At 44.4% G+C, this 25,886-nt stretch overlaps 1 protein-coding gene across 8 annotated transcripts in view; it reads right to left on the bottom strand.

Moving 5' to 3' along the window:
* The window catches only part of PFKM (phosphofructokinase, muscle), a 54,327-nt gene that overhangs the window by 2,628 nt on the left and 25,813 nt on the right, over window positions 1-25,886 (bottom strand). For 3 of the 8 annotated variants that reach the window (XM_045365134.2, XM_045365137.2, XM_045365133.2), the window contains 17 exons: window positions 20,262-20,354; window positions 12,688-12,761; window positions 11,736-11,813; window positions 10,118-10,307; window positions 9,695-9,860; window positions 8,900-8,944; window positions 8,346-8,454; window positions 8,137-8,232; window positions 7,792-7,884; window positions 5,621-5,746; window positions 4,099-4,163; window positions 3,540-3,603; window positions 2,589-2,738; window positions 2,059-2,129; window positions 1,612-1,699; window positions 1,373-1,525; window positions 507-671 (listed from right to left, as the gene is read on the bottom strand). In XM_045365134.2, the coding sequence (XP_045221069.1) occupies window positions 507-671; window positions 1,373-1,525; window positions 1,612-1,699; window positions 2,059-2,129; window positions 2,589-2,738; window positions 3,540-3,603; window positions 4,099-4,163; window positions 5,621-5,746; window positions 7,792-7,884; window positions 8,137-8,232; window positions 8,346-8,454; window positions 8,900-8,944; window positions 9,695-9,860; window positions 10,118-10,307; window positions 11,736-11,813; window positions 12,688-12,761; window positions 20,262-20,354 (1,826 nt within the window). Of the gene's footprint in view, window positions 1-506; window positions 672-1,372; window positions 1,526-1,611; window positions 1,700-2,058; window positions 2,130-2,588; window positions 2,739-3,539; window positions 3,604-4,098; window positions 4,164-5,620; window positions 5,747-7,791; window positions 7,885-8,136; window positions 8,233-8,345; window positions 8,455-8,899; window positions 8,945-9,694; window positions 9,861-10,117; window positions 10,308-11,735; window positions 11,814-12,687; window positions 12,762-20,261; window positions 20,355-20,443; window positions 20,559-23,188; window positions 23,304-23,654; window positions 23,772-25,886 lie in introns of those variants that run through there. The other 5 variants (XM_045365135.2, XM_005570698.3, XM_015430848.3 and 2 more) reach the window with 5 other exon arrangements.

The following is a 25,886-nucleotide window of genomic DNA, read 5'->3' as shown; positions in this document are numbered from 1 at the left end:
CAGAGGGCTGACTTGTGGTACCAGTGTCAGTTTTGACACTTTATGTCTCTGTTTTGAGACAGCATCTCTCTCAAAAGCAGAACGGGAGTAAGGGAAATCTGAAGGGGAGACATGATATAGTAAAAAGATCACTGACTTTCTCAATCAGTTAAACCATCTGCTCACTTAGGAGTTTAGAAAAGTTTTTTAGCCTCTCTAAACCTTTCTCCGTTATATGGAGATAGTATCTTCTTTGCATGTCTATTGTGAAGGTAAAATGCAAAAATGCCCACAAAGGGCTTAGCACCAGGCCACCTGATTCAAAATGAGCATTCCAACAATAGTAGCTGCGGTCATGCCTGTGAGGTGACACCAGAGAATGCCTGCATAGTGCTCTTTCTGGTCTTCACAGGATTCCACAGACCAATCAGCTCTGTCCTCAACCTGAGCTCTCATAGTTTAGATCACTGTGGAAACAGTCTGGAGACAGGGGAGAGCTACCTAGCAGGCTCTGGGTGGCCAGCTACCTGCAGGTCTCGAATGGTGAAGGGCTCCTCAAAAATGTAGGCAGCATCGGCCCCAGCTGCCAGTCCAGCCATGGTGGCCAGGTAGCCACAGTAGCCACCCATAGTCTCAATGATAAACACTCGACGCTTGGTGCCAGCTGCTGACTGCTTGATGCGGTCACAGGTCTGCAAGGACAATGCGTTATAGTTAGAAAGACATGATCAGGGGCCTGATTCTTGTCACTCTTTAATCTTTGCCACTAATTAAACTCTGGAACTATATTCTCTATAGGCTGGCAGGGCCCCTAGAGCAAGTTCTTGCATTTAGGGTAACAGGCATATTTGCCAACCACACTGCAGAACATCTCTCCTGGGAAGGAAGCTGTACCTATCCTTTCTACTGCTCAGAAAATTAGACTGCACGATCTCAGAAAGAAAACACAAAACATTTGGTATTCAGGGTATTGGTGCATTTCCAGGTGAGGAAACTAAACACTTTGTCACCCAGGCTGGAGTAAAGTGGCACGATCTCTGCTCACTGCAACCTCCGCCTCCCAGGTTCAAGCAATTTTCCTGCCTCAGCCTCCCAAGTAGCTGGGATTATAGGTGCCTACCACCACACCCAGCTAATTTTTGTATTTTTAGTAGAGATGGGGTTTCACCATGTTGGCCAGGCTGCTCTTGAACTCCTGACCCCAAGTGATCTGCCTGCCTCAGCCTCCCAAAGTGCTGGCATTACAAGTGTGAGCCACCACACCCAGCCAAAGAATCGTTTTCAAACATTCCCATTTGTTTGGTACAAAGAGAAGCTCACTTTTCAGGACCACACTCAGTTGAAGGATTACAATCCTGGCCAAAAGGGATGGGAAGTGGTGGTGGGCTCTCACCGTGCAGATAGTATTGAGTGCTGTGTCAGCCCCAACGCTGAAGTCTGAGCCAGGGACGTTGTTGGAGACTGTAGCAGGAATGACCACAAATGGGATGCAGAGCTCATCAAACTGCTTCCTGCCCTCCATCAGTTCCAGGCCACCTGTGTAAGCCTAAGAAGAAGAGAGCACAAGGGCAGGATTGGGGAGAGGGAGAGGAAGTGGGAGGGAGAGAGGGAGACACGGTGGCGGGCACTCACCTCAAAGCCCCCAATGATGACAAGGCCCTGAATGTTAAACTTAGTTATATTGGCACTGATCTGTTCAAAGCTCTTCTTGGGTAGAGTCCTAGTTGACCAGTGATGGGGGGGACAGGAATGGGAATTTGTGGAAGAGACAGGAAAATTGAGGGAGAGAAAAGCTAGAGTTAGAGGCACTTTATTTTTAATTTCTTGACCTGTGCCCCACTCCCTAGCCCACCCTCTCAGTCCTATCCAAGGATACACACTGGAGTTCTAAATTGCCAGAGCTGCTGAAAGATGTTGAGATGGGCATGTCTGCCCTCATGGCAGCAACTGTGAAGTTGGGGGTGGAGGACCCAGAAAACAGGGTGGTTGAAGCAGACCCTGGCATAATGAATTGACACCCAAATCCAAGGGCAACTTGAAGAGGTCACTGGGAGGAGGTGCCTCTGCAGTACTACTTACCTTTTAGTCCCAAGTTTAGAGCCACCTTGGCCAGTCCAGCCCCCAACATAGCTCCAGCCAGCTTCCTCTATCTGTGGGGAAAAGCCACAGAGCTCTGCTCAAAGCTAAAGCACTAGGAGGCCTGTGTGGGACTGGTGCCACTGCTTGAGTTCTAACCCCACCCCTGGATCCCCCTTGGTTGGAAGAGGTACACCAGGTATTAGCTTTTCCCCATGCACTGAACTTCTTCTACCCTTACTGCTCATTCACCAATATTAAGCATCTACCTATGCCAGGCACTGTGCTGAGCTTTGGGATAGAGAATTAAATAGGACATGTTGTTTGCAATGGTGCATTCCAGTAATTCCTGCCTGTTCCTACTGCCCTAACATTAAATATCTACTTCTGCCTGGACCCTGAGAGAGGAGAGAGAGGTAGTGAGGAACAGAGGAAGCCAAGAGAATGGACAGGTCATTCTTGCTACACTTATCTTCCCTATGACTGCTCCTGGGTCCTAGAATATGTGCCCTTCTTCCTTTTAGTCTCCATACCTGCCCCTTGGCCAGGCCCTCGAAACCATCATGGACAACGAGCACTCGGTTGCCCTGGATAAGTCCAATCCTCACAGTGGAGCGAACAGCAGCATTCATGCCTGCAGCCGGAGCCCCCACATTCATCACAGCCACTGTGTGCGAACCACTCTATACAGGAGGAAGCAGGGGAAAAAGGAGGACAGAAACCCAGTGTGGGAATAGGGAGGAGGTCAGTAAAGGAGGCAGAGCTCTGAACCCTTGTCATCCAGGGATCAGGACATCTGCCTGAGACAACACACACCCCTCTCCCAAGGAATGCCAGCACAACTTGCTACCACATACTATGGAAGCAAAATTCTTGATCACAGATCAATAAACAAAGCTGCTGTCCCCCATCTCAGATATCAACATTATACAATGAGAGACCTTCCAGAGCAGCACTTCCCAAAGTGTGATTCTTGGATCACCTGCATCAGAATCCACTGGGGGAGCCTGTTAAACCTGCACATTCCTGGCCTCTACCCAGATATGAATCTCCTCTGAGAGAGGGGCCCAGGAGTTTGCAAGTTTAATAAGCAACCCAAACAATTCTGATAATATACTCAATAATGACAACCACGACTCCAATGGAAGAGGTGGCTCAGATACACTTAGATGTGATTATTCCTAGATATTCCCAGAGAAAAAGTACATAAGCTCTCTTTCCCATTCTTTGCATGCTATCTTGCCAGTCCTGAAGTGGGCATGGGTCTTGTGTTAGAGATATCCAGGATACACTAAAAAGGGGGCTGGTATCTGGGGTGGTTAAGAGAAAATCATAATAATAGGGCCAGGGACCCAGCACTGAAGATCAGAGTGGGGCAGAGAAGTTGGCAAGGTTTACGTTGTATGGACTGTGGTAGCACTTTATGAAGAGAGACTGGGGGAGTGAGAAGCAAAAGGGGAGAGGGCAAGTCAACTTGCCAGTACCTTAGATACCGGGGGTCTGACATGAGCTAGAAGCTTGTATACCTCCCAGTTGTTCATGAAGCTCCTGTAGGAAGTACAAATAGAGAAAGGTGTCTTCAGGCCATTCCCCACAGCCAGCAGCCATGGGGATCCTGGTCTGAAGTTTTGCTCCCAGAGGGAAGTTCCATAGGGCAAACCTCTGAGGACAGAACTGGGGCAGAGCAGGGACAGGGCAGGGTCTGCAAAGGGGCCACTAGTTCATCCAACACTCGCTCAGTACTCTTCTCCAGGCACTGTGCTCGGCACAAGAGACTGTCCCTTGCTTAAAGGAACTTATCATCTAGCTGGGGCTCACATATAGAAATAACAGATTATAAAAGGTTGATGCCAGGGACCGCATCCCTGAGATGAACTGATCCTTCCAGACACCTGACAACTAACTTTCTTGGGCAAGAACTTGCTGCAGAGAGAATCAGAAAAGGAAGCAGCAGAAGCTTATGTTCTGGGCCTGGAGTCATGGAGATCTTTGACTTCAGGCATCTGATTTCTGTAGCTAGTGAGCTTCCCGTCGTTTCCTCACCGGCCTCTCAACTTCAGGGCTTCATCAAATTTCTTCTCTTCCATGGCCTTGGTCACATCTTTGGTCTGAGGGGGGAGCAGTGACAGTTTCAACTCCAGGGTCACAATTCTGCACAGCTGAATTTCCATCCCACAGTCAAACTCTGCCCATCTCTGGGATTGTGACTAGATTCTGCCCATTCTATACCCCACCTTTCCTATGCCCCCAAACTTTCACAGAAGTATTTTTGTTTTTTCCTGAGTTTTCTGAGTAATGAGCAGCAAAAGAAAAGAACTGATTCTATGCTCTGTTTATTTTATTTTAATTTTTATTTTTTTGAGACGGAGTCTTGCTCTGTCGCCCAGGCTGGAGTGCAGTGGCGCGATCTTGGCTCACTGCAACCCCCTGCCTCCTGGGTTCAAGCGATTCTCCTGCCTCAGCCTCCCGAGAGGCTGGGATTATAGGAGTGTGCCACCACACCCAGCTAATTTTTTTTGGTATTTTTCACCATGTTAGCCAGGATGGTCTCGATCTCCTGACCTTGTGATCTGCCTGCCTTGACCTCCCAAAGTGCTGGGATTACAGGTGTGAGCCACTGTGCTCAGAACTATGCTCTGTTTATTAGAAGTATGGGTAGAGTGGAAGAATGCTCACAGATAAATAGTATCTTCCATTCCACACCCAGGTCCCCAGCCTTAAAGCAGCCTCTAAAGTCATGAGTAAATGAAGATCCTACAGGTAACCAAGTTAGGAAGAAGGACTGATCCCTGCTGTGTGCTTCTCAACTACTGATTTCAGCTCTGTGGGCCAGTGCCTTCGCTTTGGAGCTTTCACAGATACATTTCCAAGCAAGGCTGCAGGTCACTGGGACTCCTGGGTCTCAGAGAGGAGGAGGCCAGAAGAAGCGGAGCATTTAGACCAGCCCTCAGAACCAGGCCAGATACCCTAGCTCTCGCTCCCAGCCTCCCAGCCACCATGTTCACTCTGTGGTATCAAAGGAGTGATTCCTTCATAATAAAGGCCACCATTTCCTGAGCACTCAACATTTGCTAGGTACTGCATCACATGCTAATATAGTTTATCTCCAATCCTTACAATAACCCTCAACGTGAGCATTAGTAACCTCATGTTGGTTCAGAGAAACATGTTCAAGATAGAAATCAGAGACAAAAACTACCCAGCTAGAATTTAATAATATTCTCCTGCTCTTAATAAAGTTAGGAGGAATATTGCATTCTTCTTCCAATAAAGACATGATAAAAATGTTTGAGGTTGTATATTATGAGATACTGGGTTTCATTACTAAGGAGGATGTAGAATCTCCCACCTTCCTTAGGAACATTTTACTGATGGGAACACTGAAGCTTAGTTAAGAGCTCCTATGCAAAACCCACTGTGTTCTTTCCCCATATGTCTCTTACTATACCATCTTGCCTTTCCACCTGCTCCTACACCAGTGGCCTTAGATGTTGGTCTCATGCCCCATGAACTCCAAGGCAGGGGCTTGAGACTCTTAAGAAAGGGGTTTAGGATCAGTACTTACCACCTGGACACATTCCATGAGGGGCAGGCGCACAGCTTGGTTACCAGAGAGGCTCACTACACAGGCTGGGGTATCTGGGGTCCCCTCCAAAAGTGCCATCACTGCTTCCACACCCATTCTGCTGCCCTGCAGGAGTCCAGAGAACAAAGACAGTCTGGCTCAGGCTGCCTCATCTTGGCTCAGCCTAGAGAGTCAGGATACTTGAGGCCTTTTCCAAATCACAAGATTGAGTCTCACAATTAAGAACTGCAGCAAAGAACTTACTGGGCTTTACCTCCCCAAACAGATTCCATCTAAAGCTTGATGACTCTGTATTCTTGCCATCAGAACCTCAAGGATTCTACTTAGTTCTAGAGAAACATGCCCACTACAGTAACCAACAGGATTACTGGGGCTTAATAATGTTCCCTTGTTATTGACAAAACAAGGTAGGAGATTGCTTTGCTCTTCCAATGAAAATAGGATAAGAGGGTTTAAACTGAGTGTCTAAGGTTGGGATTACATGCCCGTAATTCCAGTATTTTGGGAGGCAGAGGCAGGCAGATCACCTGAGGTCAGGAATTCAAGACCAGCCTGGCCAACATGGTGGAACCCCGTCTCTATTAAAAATACAAAAAGTTAGCCAGGTATGGTGGCATGTGCCTGTAATCCCAGCTACTCAGGAAGCTGAGGTAGGAGAATCCCTTGAACCCGGGAGGTGGAAATTGCAGTGAGCCAAGACTGTGCCGCCGCACTCTAGTCTGGGTGATAAAGCAAGACTCCATCTCTAAACAACAAAAAAAAGACTGGTCCCGGTGGCTCATGCCTGTAATCCCAACGTTTTGGGAGGCCGAGGCAGGCAGATCACAAGGTCAGGAGTTCAAGACCTCCTGGCCAACATGGTGAAACCCCATCTCTACTAAAAATTTAAAAAATTAGCCAGGTGTGGTGGCAGGTACCTGCAATCCCAGCTACTTGGGAGGCTGAGGCAGGAGAATCCCTTGAACCCAGGAGAGAATCCCTCCACCAGGAGGTGGAGGTTGCAGTGAGCTGAGACCATGCCACTGCACTCCAGCCTGGGGAACAGAGCAAGACTCCATTTCCAAAAAAAAAAAAAAAAAAAAGAAAAGAAATACCACTATATACCTATCAGAATGGTTAAAATTTAAAAAAATTTAAAAATAAAAAAGTGACAACCCCCAAATGCTGATAAGGATGCAAACAAAACAGGTTGTTCATAAATTGCTGACGGAAATTAAAATGGTACAGCTATTCTAGAAACAGTTGGGCAGTATCTTTGAAAAAAAAATTTTTTTAAGAAACAAAAAAACTACCATACAACCCAATTGAACTCCTGGGCAATTACTCTGCAGAAATGAAAATTTAAGTTCACACAAAAAGCTGTACACAAATGTTCATAGTTGCTTTATCCCTAATAGCCAAAAATTGAAAACAACTCAAATGTCTGAATGATTAAACAAACTGTAATACGTCCACTCCATGGAGTACTGCTCTGTAGAAAACTGCAAACTATAGAAACAAACAACACCTTTGATAAATATCTAGAGAATTATGCTGAGTGGAAAAAAAAAATCCTAAAGGGTTGCATATTATGCAATTCCATTTATATAATATACATGAGATTAAAAATTACAGACAAAGAGACAGATTAGTGGTTGCCAGAGGTTAAGAATGAGGAGGGATGGGTGGGGGTAAAGTACATGTGGCTGTAAAAGGACAACATGAGACATCCTGTGGTAATAGAAATGTTCTGTAGCTTGACAATATCAATGTCAATATCCTGGTGATGATATTGTACTACAATTTTGCAAGATGTTACCATTGAAGGAAACTGGGCAAAGGGTATGTGGGACTATCTCTGTATTATTCTGTACAATTGAATGTGAATCTACCATTATTTCAAAATTCTTATTAAAAATATACGAAACAAAACAAAACAAAAAGATATTGCTCCTCACCATTAGGAAGGCAAAGTCTCTCATCATTTTTGTAACAGAAGAGGACCCTCAAGTGTATGGGAATGGGTCAGTGACCAATGCAGCCCAAAGGCTGGTGGAGAGGCAACACAACCAGTGGTGTAAGTCCCTATCTGGTGAAGTGCAGCCCTGAGGAGGAAGGACTACAAGGTTGAGGGTTTTAAGGCATGAAGGCCACAGAGCCCAGTGACTTACCAGAATTCTGTCAAAGGCCGATGGCGTCCCACCCCTCTGCACATGCCCCAAGACAGTAACCCGGGTGTCATATCCCAGACGCTTTACCACCAGCTGAAGAGACCAAGAGAGGGACAGAGAGAGGGTTACGCAGAGTCAAAGGAAGAAAACAAGCAGAGACTTGGGTGAACCGTGGACAGCTCAGCCTCTTGTCTTGTAATGGTTCTTTGTGGGAGGCAACCAGGGGCAGGGACCCAGGGAGTGATGTGCAGAAGGACCAAGGGGAGAAGCAGTGTCAGGAGACTCAGAAGCCAGAAGGGAATGGGCTATGGAGTCTAAGGCCTATCTGGTTTCATTCATACGAACATTCTTGATGTCTTCTGAGGTGATTGGTTTTCCATTCCTGTCAATTGCACCCTCAGCCACAATGATGATGTTGAGACGAGAACCACGAGTCCTTGTCTGGTTGAGAACAAAGGGTAAAATGATCAATGGAATGAAGCTGATGGGTAGGAAACAGATCATCAGTGGAACAGGGTGAGGGATTTCTTAAGGGCAAAATAAAGTGCCAGTACCTCGCTGAGTCGGCGACAAAGGTGCTCCTCCCAGTCGTCATCTGGTGGACATTCAGGAATAAAAACCCAGTCGGCCCCACAGGACAGAGAGGTGACAAGGGCCAGGTATCTGAGATGAGGGCCAGAAGCATCCTGCTAGAAGTTGTATTCTACAAATAGCCTCATCCATACCCAACAAGTTCTCCTAGTTCTCATAGTTGATAAAAGGTCTGGAGAGCCTCCATTTTATTCTTGGGGCAAGTGTAAGAGCACCAGGGCCCCTCAATGAGATTCTGTCTCTAACGGACACCTTCCACTTATGTTCACCTGCCACAGTGGCTTCCAGCCTCAGAGCACTGCCCACTCTTTACACCAAGCATGTGCCTGAGCATGTACACACATGCATGTGTGGGGATGTAATGGAGAGGGATGGAGGCAGGAAAGGGAACCACACCACAAGGAGCATGTGCACCTCCAGATCTGCTGCTACTGAGAGACCTCACTGGACTACCTGGGGAAAAGGAAAGGGCTATTGCTAGGTCCACAGAATAAATGGGTCAGAATGAGGATCTTACCCACAGTGGCGGCCCATCACTTCTAACACAAATGTCCTCTGGTGGCTGCAAGAGATACACATAGGACACAGTCCAAGAGACCGTATGGCCAAGATCAAGCCACCACCCACATCTAGGCCAGTTACCCTCTCTGGGAGATACATGTATGCTGCCAGGCCTTCTAGCAGACTTCCTGAGACCAGGAAGACCTAGGGGAATACTTTAGCCACAAGGTATCCTTCCCAGGCCTGAGAAAACACAGCAGTAAAAGGTATCTATACAGAGGTTCTGTTCCAGAGAGGAACCGGGTCAGGGAAGGAAAGGAGAGAAAAGGATAAGAAGTGAAGGGAGGACTGGACTAACTGGAATCCTCTAGGATTACCCTGGGGTAAGCGATTACCCTTCTATCCTCCCATCCTACATTGCCTCCCTCCAGGTCCTCTTCTCTCTGAGCCATGGTGGTCATAGCAGCACTTATACTTTCTATGATATGGTGGGAAAGTGTAGCTCATGTCTGGGCTCCCTAGATTTGCCCAGTCTGAAGAATAACCATTTAGCCCAAAGATATGAAAGACCTCAGAGCTGCATATTTGGACAGTGGGCCAGACAGTGGCAAAAGGCAAATCATATATCATTAAGGGAGCAGTGCAATTTCAGTGCTCTAGATAATTTTTAGTTAAAAATAGTGTTCTAGCCCCAGAAAACTGGTCATTATAGTCACCATAGCTCAAACACTTCAGTCTTCAGCAGCCTCTAGCCCTTTAGCCTGTCCTAGCTGCCATCTTCTTACACTGCCTACCTCCCAAGTCCCCTTACCTCTGGGCAGTGGTAGTGATGGCATCTACAATTTCTATGATCCGGTGCAGGGCAGAGTCAGTGCCAATGGTCATATCGGTGCCACAGAAGTCATTGTCAATTGACCCAACCAGGCCCACAATGTTCAGGTAGCTGGACTTCGTAGCCTCCTCATCTGTGATCTTACCTGACAATGAGAAGCAAACCAGGAGCCACTGGGTGAGGTACCTGGCATGCCTAAAGAGGAGGTATCTAGAGAGAGAAGAAACTCTAGCCAAAAGGAATTGTAGACAATATCAGAAAAAGGGGGCAAAGACTGCCTATTTGTGTCTGGGTAACATTTTTCTCCAATGGGAGGTAAAAGGGGGGCAGGGGTGATGTGTGTGTGTACACGCGTGCACATACCCACACAAATAAGCAATACTATTGTGAAAAATCTCTTACCTGCTTTCTGGAGGTCACCCAACAAGTCACTCCACTCAGAACGGAAGGTGTCAGCCCCAGTGAGGCTGCCATCACCCCCAATGACACAGAGATTGGTGATCCCACGCTTCACCAGGTTGTAGGCAGCTCGGAGTCGTCCTTCTCGTTCCCGAAAGTCCTTGCACCGGGCACTTCCAATCACCGTGCCTCCCTTTGGAACAGGTAGAAGTCAGCTCTCCAGAGACAGGGCTCAACATGCTGAGATATCCCCTATTCCAACGCTGTGATGGCCTAACATAACTGTGTGAGTCCCTAGAAAGTTCCTTGACATCCTTAAGAGTGATCTGTCCTTTCCAAAGTAAAGGGAAATGATGCTGGCTGAGGCATCATAGGGTCATTCTCATATTTTGCTATACATCTTAGAAGACTGCTAAGAACCCATTTCATTGAAGGTTTTGTCATCTGTGACTATCCTAAAAAGAAAAAGTGAATACACACATATCTGTTGGCTTCTCAAATAATCTCCAACTTTCACATCTTAGAAGCAGTGACTTCAGTCTTTAGAAATTCTCCCTAATGGCCTGATATTAAATTATTATTAGGAGTTCATCCCAATGTGTTTTGTAGTATTTTTCCTCTCTCTACACTGAGATTTCTAACTGTACCCAGGTACTGCCAATCCTTTCCCCTCAGCTCCTTGCAATCCATGGTGCCAGTAGCAGAAGCTGCAATATCCAGGTATTCACAGGAAAAATAGCTCTGGGTAAAGAAAGCCTTACAGATACCCCAAGAGAGGTATCTGTAAGTCCCTGGGAAATTAAGGCTTTCTATCCCTGATTAGGTTTTCATATCTTATGCCCTCCTGTGCAGCCATGACTTTGGGATACTGGTGGAGAATTCTGGTTCATTCTCAGACCACTTTATGGCAGGCACCATTACCTAGCACCTAGGTAGAGCCTTCACTAGATACTGCATATTAAATTTTTGCCCATGGATTTTTAGGGAACTGAGCTGAAAAAAGGGGGATACAAATGTAATTTACAAATTTTCAGTAAACCAGCAAATGATTGTATTTCTCTCACTCGCTGTAGGCTAGCCCACAGTGGATACACATGAGAAGCCTAACACAACATGGAGCAAGTAGCATAAAGGACTGTGGAAATCCTCAGGATATTCTTAGGATTTTTTTGAGACTCCAAAAGTCTGTCTCAGTTCCTTCGTCCTTTAAGTGGTCTGGTTTCAGGTCACCTCATCTCCATCACATGAGGACTGGCAAATTTCAGCTCCACTTCTGGCTCTGGCTCCAGTCCTCTGGTAAGGTTATTTTCAGGGCCAGACCTTCCCCGTGACCCTAGAGTAAGACCTGCTTATGTGTCAGTCCCCATAGTCTTGTTTATGACCTTTCCATAAAGAGCAAAGCATCCTGTGATCAGTCCTCCACCCTCTCCCTGCCCCAGGAAACCAGTGTGATATTTTCAAATGCTAAGAGTAAAGGGCAAATAGGGTCCCTCTCTTGTCACTGAATTCCTTCCCATGAAACCACATGACAGGGAATTTGGGAGACCATGAGACCAAACCAGAGTGGGATGAAACAAGGACAGAGCAAATATGGGACAGGGAGTTCTCTGGAACAACATACCAGCTGAAGCATCATCGAAACGCTCTCCCAGGTGGCTTCCTTGATGTTATCTCCACCATCCACCAGGCCTTGATAACCCTGTGGGACATATTATAACTGTTAAGCCCTTGACAGGCTTCTCCCTAAATTCCCAGGATTAAGACAGGATCCCTGGGAAGAGGTTCTCTGAGAGTCAAGCCACCTCCTCCCACTAGTGAGTCCTGGATGCTCGTGAGACTATATTTAACACAGTCCAAAGAAGGAGACGTCAACTTTTGCAATACTCTCTTCTAGTTTCTCCCATTCTTTAAATATCGGGATGTGGATATCCTTCCGAATAATCTTAATTCTTATTTTTGGCTCACCCTATCTCCTCCAACCTGCTTCACAGGGGACCAATGATAACAGATGGTCTTGATAACCATGGAGAAAAGGAGAAGGGGAAGTTGGTGGGAGGGAAGGAAAGAAATGTGACTTTCTCTAAGAGACTATACAATCTGATAGAAGAAAGCGGGTGGACCTTATAAAAAGAAGAGTGGGTAAAGCATGAGAGAGTACTGGGAGAAGGGTGCAAAAGAAGAGTGAGAACCTCAGGAAGTTATGCAAACTACAGAAATACAGCAAGGCTCTTCCCTCCTGGGGCTCTTCCCCTGGATATACTAAATTTGCTATAAATACTACCCATTTCCATTTCTTTCTCTGTTTTGAGGGAGATGAAAGAAGAACTGAGAGTTACTTTTTCCTTTAAATTGAACAGGCAACATGAAGACCCAGTTTGTAGATGCCCGGGTCCCACCATCCCTATTGAGTCAAGAGTAGGAAAGAGTGACTCATGAAGATAGGGAGCCAAGGAAAATCAAACATAGCAATGTAACTAACTGGGAGGTAAGGACACAGAACGTGGGAAGGGGATAGAAGGCAGATTTAGAAGAGGGCAGAGAAAGAATGATGAAGAACAAAGTACAGAACTAACCTCATGGACAAAGAAGACACGGGCACCGGTGAAAATACCAACTCGAACCACAGCCCTGACAGCAGCATTCATACCTGAAAGGAGGGACAAAAGAAGTCATGGAGGGGTTGCTCCTAAGAAAAGGTGCCCTGGAATCCACATATATTACATTTGGCTAAAAAAAATGAATCAGTACTTTACTTAGTCTTTTCTCTGAATCTAGAATAATCCTCTCATCAAAGTCTTCTGACCTCCCCATTCCCAATTACTGCAGTCAATGTTACCAGAGCTTCAGATAATCTGCATTCATTGCTCCTCAAGCCCCGCAAAAATCCTGCCTTTCCCAAGACCTTTCCTTGATAGGACCATCTGGGAAATAATAACAACTAGAATAAAGCATTTTCCTGAATGTGTATTGTGGGCTAGACACTGCCAAGAGCTTGTCAAACATCATCTCATTTAATCCTGTCCACAATCCTGGAATTGTCTCCATTTTAAAGATTTGGAAACTGAAACTCAAAAAGGTCAAGGGGCACAAAGCTAGTACTTTTAGAAAGTTCAGATTAGAATTCAAGTTCTCAAATGCCTAAGTTAACACTATCAGCCTCTAAGGTTTGTCCTACTAATCTCAATGGCTGTACTAGGTTTTTCCTTGCTTTCTGCACTATATCGAGACATCAGCTTTTAGTAGGCATTTAAGAACAAGGACATGACTCTATATGGTTCAGTAACCTGGCAAGTCACAGTCTATTCACAAGTTCACAAGTATATCTGTTACTGGACAGCTGATTCTCTCAGTCTACACACACACACACACACACACACACACACACACAAATATACCCCTTTTTTGTGTCACTTGAGTTGGTCTATGTTCCAATGTGTGCCACACAGTTGTGATTCACTAGTTCCCACATTGCCAGAAGAGGCTGTGACCAAGTGTGCAGGAAGAATTGGTGGGGACTCTATTCTCTCACTGCCTTCTCCTGGCATTTCCTCAATTAGTCAACGAATATTTGTTAGTCTCTTCCTGTGGCCCTGTATATAAGATGTTTATGGGGAACTCGAAAAGTATGCTGTAAATCATTCTCTCTCTGCTTCTACTGGAAGAAAAACTTAGGACTAGGACTGGGCATGGTAACTCATGCCTGTAATCCCAGTACTTGGGAGGTCAGCTGGGAAGATTGCTTGAGCCTAGGAGTTCGAGACCAGCCTGGGCAACATAGCAAGACTCCATCTGTAAAAAAAATAAATAAAATTCAAACAAAACAAAACAAAAGCTTAGGACTAAAATACAGAGGCAATCCTTTTCCCTTTTTCACAGATGAGTATTATCCCTCTCCTAGTAGTTTTTCAGTGAAAAGAACTCTCTTCCAGGAGCACTGTGAAAAAAACCAGCTCTTCCCAACACACAGCAGGTGTCCCATATGTGTGTTTCATATTAGGAACAATGCACTGATCCTGTGCTAAGCATGGCCTTATTGGTGACAGATGGGAGACATTCCTTTCCTACCATGTAATGTGAGGAGGAGCACATGGTGATGCACAAGGAATCTTACAGCCATGATGGGTCAACTTCTTGTGAATCATTTTAGCTACCCTCTCTTAGATATTCTACTACATATTTTTGTTTCAATCTAAAATCTGTTCATGTTGTCCTTAACCCTGCCTGGAGAAATGTAATATACCAGCAAGCACCAAGAGAGCTAGTAATCGGGAAAACCTGCAGCACCAAACTAAAAACCATCACAAACTTTTGAATAATCCAAAGCTATCAGGAATAGGATGGAATAAAAAAGATCAAAATGTTTCTTTTTTTGCAGGTTGGTATTACATGGCTATTAGCTCCAAATTGAAGGTTCATTTGTTCACTTAACAAATATTAACTGAACACCTATCATGTTCCAGGCACTGTGCTAGGCACTGGGGGGTACAGCAATGACCAACACAGAATCTGGGAATACCAAGATAAAGGACTTGGTAATGGTCCTCAAGATATGTGGAGAATTACAATATGGTCTATTGGTCCCTATAAAAGACATGAGCCAAGCACAAAGGTGCATGCCTATAGTCCCAGCTACTTGGGAGGCTGAGGCAGGAGGATCACTTGAGCCCAGGAGTTAAGTCTAGTCTGGGCAACACGGTGAGACCCCATCTCTCAAAAAAGACAGACAGAGGGAGAGAGATACAAAGTACAGTGGAAACAGGGACAAAGAGTATCTAAGCCTGCCAGAAGGAAGTCAGAGAAGGTTATACAGAAAAGACAACATTTGTCATGGGACCTAAAGGACAATTTCCTCTAAAATTTTTCTGTCAGGTGGAGAATTTGAGGGAGAGTGTTCTTGGCAGAGGGAATAGCACAAATAAAGGTGAGGGTCAAAAAACAACCATAGGTAATTTGGTATTATAAAGAATATAAACTAGGAAGTGGTGAGAGATGAAGCTCTACAGGTGGGCAGGCACCTATGTGCCATGAGAAGTTTGAGTTGTATTCTACAGGCCAGGGTTTAATTGGAGATCCATGGGTGATGGGTTTCGGGGAATCCAGGAACCCCACAAAACTGTATGAAAAGTTCTGCGGGCATGGACATTTCTTTTGAGAGAAGGTCCACAGCTTTCATTTGATTCTTAAAGGGGTCTGTGACCCCCTCCAAAAAGAAAAGTTGCAGACAACGAAGAATCCCTGAAGAATTTAGCGGGCAGAGGGACATGATGAGATCTGCATCTCAGAAGGATAACTCTGGCAGCAGCGTGAAAGACAGCTTGAGAGAGGGATTTCTAGCGTTAGGAGGCTACCTGGCATCCTAGATAAGAAATGTGGAAGACCTGGACTGGAACAGTAGCATTTGGGACAAAACAAATACTGGATAGAAGACATCTAGGAAACAGAAGCAATAGGACTTATATCCAGTTGGCAATGTGATTACATTTTAAGGGTCAGAGAGGGAGAAAATGTCCCATGATTGATTTAGACAAAGGGTAAAAGTGTGGTACCATTAACTCAGCAGAGGCAGGTTTTGGTTTGGGCAGGTTGGGGTGGGGGTGATACATTCATATTTGGATATGTTGAGTTTGAAGTCCTTATGGAGCATCCATGTGAACACAGAAGAGACTATCTCAAGAGAATATGTGGAATTATAAGAGAAAAAGGCAAGGAATGGAACCCTGAGGAAAACCAACATTGAAGGAACAGGAAGGGGAAGGGAGGTTCCATGATGAAAACTAATAAGGGGCAGCAGGAAATACAAAAGAACCAGGACTTAGCGATGTCTCAGAAGTCAAAAGGGGACAGTTTCAAGAAGTGGGAACAGTGCCAAATGCTTCTGATAACTAGTCTAAGGTAAGGCCTGAAAGGTTGGACTTGTCAACAAGAAGTCATTGGTGAGCACTGATGTCAAAGCTCACTTATGACATCACTAAGGCAAAGCCCCATGAAGTCTAGAAGCCTAAGTTCACACCCTTAAGTGGAAGGCATCAAAACCAAAAAATCTGTGAAGAGAGGGGCTTTTCAGTAGCTTGAGAAACAGCCTATGTGTGTGAAAGGAACAAGGTCAAAAGTCAACACAAAGTCATCAATGCTTTAGGAAAGACGAATAAAGTCAGCTCAATAAGATCAGAATAGATATGAAACTAAAGTTTGTTTTCCAGCCTGTCACAAGGCCTATGGGATTCTCTTCTGGATACCTGGAGTTCTGGAGTATGAACTTGTAATTTTAGGAAATAAGGGAAAAACTGTTCTGAAATGTATAGGTTAGAACATTGTTTCTTGCTCCCAAGCTGAGTAAATGTTCCTGCAAAAACTCTAACTTAATGCAATCCTGTTGGTATACCCAGAGTTAAGAGAGACAAATGACTCAAAGGTTTTCAGTACAAAAGCAAACAACAGACGGTGGACAGGGACTATCCAAATCAGTTGGGCATAAGAAAAATCTTACAATAAGGAAATTATCTTCTCCCTCTGCCTTCTTCTTACCTCAACCCCACCAACTTCCAGAAGTCATTCATCCTGTCTCCAAACTGAACATCTGAGTGTCTTCCTAGAAACCAAATTTTAGGATGTTCTTTGTGCACCTGGTACCTGCGCCTCAAACCCTTAGTTCCCTAAAAATCACAAACTTTGGGGTACACAAATAGTTTATACTAAGGAGCCCCAGTAATTCTTTGAGCTCTCCCAGCCAATCTGACCAGCCTAGTCTGGCCCCAAGCCAGTCCTGGCCAGAGTCTCCTTGGCTGTTCCATGTTGCCCTAAATAAACCTCTATGGCAGCTGTCTGACTTATTAGAAGCAAGACGAAGGATAAGATTACAGGCACCATCCAATAGGTATTCTGGGTATAGTCAGGAGGGGCTCTGGAGAACATCATAAGCACGTAGTTTGGAGTCTCCAATTACGGCATATTGGGAAGAGGTTTTAGAAAGAAGAACTGTGGGTGATGGGTCTCTATGAGACTAGACAGAAAAAATCTAATAAATGACTTGAGCATGACTTTTTTGAAAGCTGACACTAAATAATTTCTTTCTGTCTTAACTTTCATAAGATTTTTTAAAATATATGAGGAATAAACATTTGTTAGAGATGAATTACACTTTCTAATGGATATCATAAGTAAAAATTATAAACCCTAGAATAGCAAGCCAGAGAGGTAAAGGAATCTCTGTTCGCGCGAACCTTTAAAAATAGAAAAGGCCAGGTGTGGTGGCACATGGTCTGTGGTCTCAGCTACTTGAGAGGCTGAGGCAAGAGGATTGCTTGAGCCAGGAGTTCAAGTCCAGCCTGGGAAACATAAAAAGATCCCTTCCCATTTCTCTCTTTTTTTTTTTTTTTTGAGACAGAGTTTCACTCTTGTTGCCCAGGCTGGAGTGTAATGGTGTGACCTTGACTCACCGCAACCTCTGCCTCCCGGGTTCAAGCGATTCTCCTGCCTCAGTCTCCCAAGTGGCTGGGATTACAGGCATGTGCCACCACGCCCAGCTAATTTTGTATTTTTAGTAGAGACAGGGTTTCTCCATGTTGGTCAGGCTGGTCTCGAACTCCCGACCTCAGGTGATCTGCCTGCCTCGGCATCCCAAAGTCCTGGGATTACAGGCGTGAGCCACCGCACCCAGCTGATCCCGTCCCATCTCTTAAAAAAAAAAAAAAAAGGATAAACATACATTTGTAATGGCTGGCTATTTGGAGACAGAGGGCCAGAGCAGATGACTGACTGAGGTCCTTTCCAGGGTTAGAATATGCCAATGTTTATGACAATGTTTATGGCTACTAAAGGTAGCATAGTTTTGGTGGCTGAAGCCATTCCTAGGCTGGAAAGGGAATTAGGATTTGGTACGGCATCAGCCCAGCATCCCAGAGTTCTTCGTTTTTGAGCTCAGGATATCCGATTCCTGGCCATTTTTCTACCTCAAGAGATGATTAGCTTCGCTGAGTTCGGGGAATGACAAAGCTGTGACCTCTATGGATTTTAGACAGCTCAATCTCACTTTTCCATGTGGCCCACAAACCCTCAGGGGAAAAAAAACAAAAACATTTCTCTGTTTTCTCCCTGGGAGAACTAGAGTCCATCAAACTCAGCTCTGGGCAGGCGACTTCTGAATTTGAGCTTCTCCTTCAGCTGGGACCTTTCAGCTCTATTTTGAGTTTTCTGTTTTGCCTCCTTGCCTCCATAGAATTTTAGTTTCTATCACTCTCAATCCCTAGTGATATGCTGCTGTGATGTTATGGGGATTTGCAGGTGGGATATTTCCCTGGATACACTATGCCTATCAGCTGGGTCCTTCAGAAATTAGCTAATCTATAGTCCCTGCCTCCATAAAAGAGGGTCTTTCTCTTATAGCAGTGAGTTATGGCCATCACTAGATTCAGAGGGCCTCACGGCTCAGGATCAGAAGGTGGAAGGGCTCTGCTGCTCTTAGACCCAAGTTAAATCCTAGGCTGACCTTTTTTTCCCCTCTTTCCCTCTCTAAAAATATCTTCTTCATTTTATAACTCTGTGTATCTCACTTGGATTGTTTAGCAGGCTTTCTTCTCTCTTCCCCTGATGTGACAATCTGGGTCCACAGACCATTCTACCAAGGTTTCAGGATCAATGCTCAAGTGCATGTTAAAGAATTCAGTATTGGCATGGTACTCTGCCAGCAGAGAAGAGAGATGCAAGAAAAGCCAGGTCTGTGGTTTCTGCAAACTCAACTAGGACTCTGCATTCCTAATCTGGTCACTATTCCTAAACTCAGACCTCCATACTCTCCTTCCTCAGTTTCTTCATTCTAGCACTTTCTGATTTATAACCTATATCACAATTATAACAAATATTAGTTTAAAAAGTCTAGCTTTACTAATATACTAATAAGTATCATGAGAACAAAGATTGTGTCAGACTTTTTCACTGATGTATCCCTAGTGACCTGATCATCCTGATTGACACAGCAGATACCAATTCATTTTTAATTAATTAATGATACATGTATTGAGTATTTATGATGTGCCTGCTACTGTTCTAAGCATCTTACTTAAATAAAGAGTTCAGTGTCTTGAAATCTACCTTCTCCATGAAGTTTTCCCTGATTAATTCAATCAGGGGCTATCATTTCATTATATAAGTAGATTCCACTTGGTTAATGCACACTTGCTTGTTTTCATTTATGTGCCTTATGTAAGAATTCTAGTTTCCTCATTAAACTATAAATTCCTAAAGGAATTCAACTTCTTCACAATATACAAGACAGGGCTCTATACAAAGTGGTCCTTAGCACAAAGTCTAAAAGAGCCTAGGGACAGTGGTGCTGAGGAGGGGAGCCTAGCTGAAATTGCTTTCCTTCTCTCTTTTTTCCATAATTGTCTCCATGTCCTGTATCCTTTCAAAGAAATTCTTCCTCTTTTCAATGTATCAGAATATATCAGAAGATCAAATGAGAAAAAGTTTTTTTAAAACAAAATCACATATTCTCTCTCTCGCACTCCGTGTTTCCTATACACCTACTTTTCATGACTCCCAGGTTTCTTAAATTCAATCTAGAAAAAGGTTTTTGCTGGCTCATTTTCTGCCCCTCCACCTCATAGCGGATCTGTATTGATTAACTGCTGCTGTTCCTATTTTTTCAAGGGGTAATGAAATGGAAGAGGAGGAAAGGCCAGAGAAAACCGAGTGCCTGACTGACCCTGGTCAGTACAAGAACTCTCCAGACATCAGAGTTAATACCTGAAGACCTCGTTGGGACCCACCAAATACTAATTCTGGGTCTCCTCCCATCCCCCCCATGACCAAATACACGAGTTAATCCACTTACTGCCTTCTGAATAACTTTCTCTCTTTAGTTTCTTTCCAATGCTGCTTGAGAAAACACCACTCTTTCAGGTTTCCAAGGACCAAAAGAGTCCCCAGTCTTCAAAGAAACTTTGAAAGAAGTTTTATGAAGATGTGGGTAAATAAAAGCAAGGCAAATAAAATTCAAATGCACTTGAGGACTTAGGCCTCACAGAAATTTTTAGGAAAGCCCAAAATTCCAGTGAACCTACAGAAGAATAATTCTATTGTAAATGCCAACTGAGTCAGTAAATTCCAAAAGCCCCAACAGTCGTGTTTTTCGTCCCCTCCTCCTTACCTTGGGCATCTCCGCCAGAGGTTAAGACGGCGATGGCTTTGCCAATCCCCAGGGTTTTGGCTGCATGGTGCTCTTCATGGGTCATGATCCACTCTAGAATTTAAGACAATGGCCAGTTAAGACACAGCAGGAATCAAGATGCCACTAGCTCAAGAAACGGCAGTTAGACTGGCTAGAGCCACCTCAGTCAGGCTCTCCCACTATACCAAGTCTGGGCTTTGCAGCCTGAGAGCTTTGGGCTTCTTCCAGAGGAGAGCCACACCCTTGTAGACTGACAAGCTGAAATGTCATGTAATCAAGCCCAAGACTACTAAGGTTCTAACTAATCCCTCTCTGATCCCTCCCACCCCAATTAGAACCTATGTGGGGAATAAACTAAGGTCAGGGAAAAGAGAAGTTGACTGAATAGAAATGAGAAAGGGAGGAGAAAAGTTGAGTTAGCCTCAAGGATACCTCCCGTTTCAATGAAGGCATAGGTTATTGCAGAGAGCTGGAATCAGATGAGGTTTAGGGCACTGATGACAATCAGCAAAGTAGAAGTAGGAGAGCAAGGGTACGTTGGATTATAATTAAGATTAGGGTTGGGTGTTATGGAATTGTGCTATTGGAATGGGGTTAGGTGATATGGAGTTGAAACTGTAGTCTGAGGTTATAAAGGCACATCAGAGTTAGGCAAATTAATGGTGTCAGTCTCAAGAGTGGTCAGGGACTTTCTATGGCTCTTCCCTCTCAGGCTGTCAGCCTCCTGAGCATCTCTTGATCCTTGGTCTTTGGGTCTTGCCCCTCACATTACTACCTGCTATGAAATGAGAAGATTAATACAAAGTCACTGCCATATATACACAGATGTGTACATATGACATGGGAACACCCTCATATTTTGTTCTTTAGGGATCACCTCTCTCAAAGGAACACATAAGAGGACATACTTTTGTATCCATAAAATGCCAGTGGAATTATCACTCTCCCAGTTTTCCAGGCTAAAACCTGTTATTTTTAATTTATCTCCTCCCTTCCTCTCAGATTCAAAACAGTAACTAAATCCTATTATTCTCCCTTCTTATTATCTTCCTTTATACATCCCCTCCTTTCTATCCTCATTGCCATTTTCCACCTGAATTGCTTACTACAATAGCTAGTCTCACTGTGCTTGTGTTCCTTTCTTCACTCTATTAGACACACAAAATAAACCTTTATAGGAAGGTCATAGGTCCCTAGGCTTCAGTAGAGATGTGTATTCATTCACAGGAACCCAAGTTTTAAGGGCAGCTTGTGCTTGCTTCTACCCTGCATTTGGAGAACTCAAGGTAGCTGCCTATAGAAACATAGGTCACATAAACACACAAATCCACACAAATAATAAAAGAATGCAATGAGACATATACGAAGACATACATTCACAAACATGCATTGTGTTAAGAGACAGAGATTAATGAACATACTACATATAATCAGTACTGACAGATAAGTTCTCAACTTGTTGGGTTGGCATTCGAAGCTTCTACAATCTAGCCCTTGCATGTAGCTTCAACTTTTGGTCCTACAGATCCTCTGCTCCATTGTCACCTGAACATTACTTTGCTGTTCCCACTTTTGTGCCTGGGCATACTGCATCCCTTGTCCTGGTGGCTACCCTGGCCCTTTCCACAGATTCATACCCCATTCCATCATTTAAGGCCAGTGATAGTTGTACCCTTATTAAACCTTCACTGATTACCACAGGTCAAGGAAGCCTTCTTTTGGACTTCCTCTAATCACATGTTGTCTAAACTGGATCACCGCCTCCCAGGTTCAAGTGATTCTCCTACCTTAGCCTCCCGAGTAGCTGGGATCACAGGCATACACCACCACACCTGGCTAATTTTTGTATTTTTTATTGAGACGGTTTTCACCATGTTGGCCAAGCTGGTCTGGAACTCCTGACTTCAGGTGATCCGCCCACCTCGCCTCCCAAAGTGCTGGGATAACAGGCATGAACCACCACGCTAGGCCTGCTTTATGTGGCATTTTAATTGTTTCTTATGCACTGAAAAGAGGGTTGGACTAGATCAGGGTCAACGTACAACAGTCTGTAGGCCACATCCAGCCCTTCTCATGTTTTTGTATGGCAGTAAGCTGTGAAAGGTTTTTATATTTTTTAGTGGTTGCAAAAAGTACTTCATGACATGTGAAAAATGTTAAGTTCAAATTCCAGTGTGTGTACCACCTTCATTCATTCACGTACTGTCATGGATGTTTTTGTGCTACAACAGTAGGATGGATATTGTGACAGAGACTCATGAGCCGGCAGTCTAAAATATTTACTATCTGGCCTTTTACAGATGAAGTTTGCCAACCACTGGACTGGATGGCTATTAAAGTCATTTTCCCTAAGTAGACTGAGAACTCCTCCAGGGCAGGGATCATGATCATTTTTAAAAACTCTCCCACAGCCCACTAAAGACTCGCAAAGTCTATGCACATTACAGGACCCCAATAAATACTTGTTGAAAACAATGAACTGATGAACTACATGAAATACAAATGTATGAAAAACGTAAAATAGGCTTGGATACAGATATACCTCCATATTCTACTTTAAAACACACTCCTAACTTGGACTTCAGAAATCATATAGTGGCAAACAGTGAAAGGAACATACAGACACACGTGACTAGAGACACTCTTATTTAACTGGAATGTTCATGTTCAAATTTCTGCTGTTTTCAAAAAAGAAAGATTAAGTGACTAGGGCAAACAGGAAGGAAAAAAGATGGAAAGAAAAGAACAAGACATCTGGGTATGCTGATCCCTTTCCTCCCGTTTTTTTTCTCATTCACTCTTGGAGCTCATGACGGGGGTAGAATCCCACACAGAGCTCTTCTACCCCTGGCAGCGTCAGTGAGGGAGAAAATTCGCCATAACAAGAGGAGTTTAAGAGTGCTGACCTGTAAAAACCAGCTCATATTCTTCTACTGAAATCTCTAAGGCAGTTACAGAGGCACAGGACACAGAAATTCATGCAGACTCATGTATAAGCATCCCTTACAGACCCACAATGACACGCACGTAGAGAGAAACAGATATTAAAACATATCTCTGAAATCACGTGTGTATATAAGCACGCGGCAGGGAGAAACAGACAAGCAGCATCACAGGCGCACAGATTTGAATTGGGTGAGTGCCAGGGTAGGGTCAGGCAGCCAAGGGCAACCCGTCCGAGCCCCACCCACCCATCCCTGATTCCCGGGGAATGCAGCTGAGCCTGCAAGCGGAGGGGGCTGGCCAAGGGGCTAGGATTCTTCACGACTGCCCTGCCCATCCCCCTCTCGGCTGGGCTTAGGATGCCGTATCTCCTCTTCTTTTCCTTTCTGCTCCTTTCAGTTCTCCCTACCGCCTACTCCCGGCCCATACCTTCCCGCCTCACTCCCAGCTCTCCCCCTTGCTCTTCACTCAACGGCCCCTCTTGCCTTTTAGTCTTAGCTCTCCTCCGCCGCTGCTTTCTTGCAGATTGTCCTTGGGAAAGGGGGGAGGTGTGCTGGACGAACACGGGGAGGAGCCAGGTGGAGGGAGGGGGAAGGAGGAGGGGGAAAGGAGGAGAGGCTTCCCAACCTCCACTAACAGATGCTGACAAGAAGGCTCCGCCTCCTCCTGCTTGCCTTTCTCCTCCTCTTCCTCCTCCCCTTAAGAATTCGGCTCAGATATGGCAGCGGCTTAGTTTCTTCACTCCCCACAGCCCTGGGGTCCTCATATCTATCTAGAGAGCCATCAGCATCTTTATTTAATGGGAATAGGAAATTATTTCGTTGCTTCTCTTGTTTTCAACACATAACTTTTTCCTAGTCCAGACTCCCTGAGACACCTTGCAGTCCAACATGTTCAGCAACTGATAATAAAACCTGCTCCTGTGGCCCCCATCCGTCTTTAAGCAAACATTTATTGGGAGTCTGTGTGCTAGATTTTGCATTAGGTGCTGAGATATTTTTAAAAAATAAATAAATATAGTCCCTGTCTTTGAGGAACATTGAATTATGACATCTTCTATAGAATAGCCTCAAAAACTTCTTTTACATTTACATTACCTTTCTCAGAGAAAGTACAGAAAAGCTAGCTACTTGGAATGGAGGTGTCAAGAGGGAAGGGCGTGGCTGTGACAGCCACTTCTCAAGCCTGCTGTAGGGAGGGATGGGGGCGGGATTCTGGCAGTGAAGCAAGCATGTAAATTAGGCTTCACAGCAAACAGGATCCACCCTGGAAAAAGGGTCAGATGCTCCCAGAGCAAGAGGTGCATCCATTACTCAAGTCTCACCTACCCTTGCTCCACCTATGCGTTTGCTTCATTGTCTCCACAGTCAGGTCTCCTCTTGCTTCTACCACTGCCCTCTTCCTCTTGCTTACTTTTATCTCTACCCCTGCACATTCTGGCACACACAATACAAATGCAAGTGACTAGGAGATAAAACCCCATTTGACTACACAAAATAAAAGCATTTGTGCTCCAAATTATACCATCAAGAAAGTGGAAAGACAACCCACAGAATGGGAGAAAATATTTGCAAATCATATCTCTGATAAGGGGCTGGCATCCAGAATAAAGAAAGAACTCATTTGCAACTCATTAAGAATGTAAACCAAAAATAAAATTCTAAGCCCCTCAACCATCTGAATAGACTCCTCCTCTCAGTCAAGGGTATTCCAAAATTAATCTGAAAAACTAGTTCAGACCTTGATGGAAAGGGGGAGCCAGACATGCTTCATTATATGCTCCTCCCTTTTGGAATTACTGATAGAACACACTCTTTAAGTCTGATAAAAACCATTTACAATCTATTCTCTGAAACCTACTACCTGGAGGCTCTGTCTACCTGATAAAACCTTGGTCTTCACACCCCCTTATCTTAACCCAGACATTGCTTTCTATTGATTCTAAGTCTTTGGACAGTAACTTAACTCTTTTCACCAATTTCCAATCAGGAAATCTTTGAATCTACCTATGACCTGGAAGCCCCGCTCCCCACTTCCCACTTCCAGTTATCACGCCTTTCCGGACTGAACGAATGTACATCTTACATATATTCATTGATATCTTATATCTCCCTAAAATTTATAAAACCAACTTGTGGCCCGACCACCTTGAACACATGTTCTCAGAATCTCCTGAGGGCTGTGTCATGGGGGAGCTGTTGGTCACTCATATTTGGCTCAGAATAAATCTCTTCAAATGTTTTACAGTTTGACTCTTTTCACTGACAATAAAAAGAAAACAACTCAATTTAAAAATAGGCAAAAGAGTTGACCAAAGAAGATATATACAGGTGGCAAATAACCATGAAAAGATATCAACATCATATGTCATTAGGGAACTGCAAATTAAAACAATGAGACATAACTACCCACCTATTAGAATGATTAAATGATTAAAATTCAAAAATCCAAATGCTAATGAGAATGTGGAGCCACCGGAACTCTCATTAATTATTGGTGGGAATGCGCAATGGTATAGTCACTGTAGAATACAGTTTGACAGTTTTTTACAAAGCTAAATATTGTCTTACCACATGATCCAGCAATAGCACTCCTAAGTATTTACCTGAATGAGCTGAAAATTATGTCCACACAAAAAACCTGCACATGAATGTTTATAAA

The sequence above is a fragment of the Macaca fascicularis genome, chromosome 11, assembly GCF_037993035.2.
Source record: "Macaca fascicularis isolate 582-1 chromosome 11, T2T-MFA8v1.1".
In the NCBI taxonomy this organism is placed as follows: domain Eukaryota; kingdom Metazoa; phylum Chordata; class Mammalia; order Primates; family Cercopithecidae; genus Macaca; species Macaca fascicularis.
This window is presented reverse-complemented; position numbering and strand designations above follow the sequence as displayed.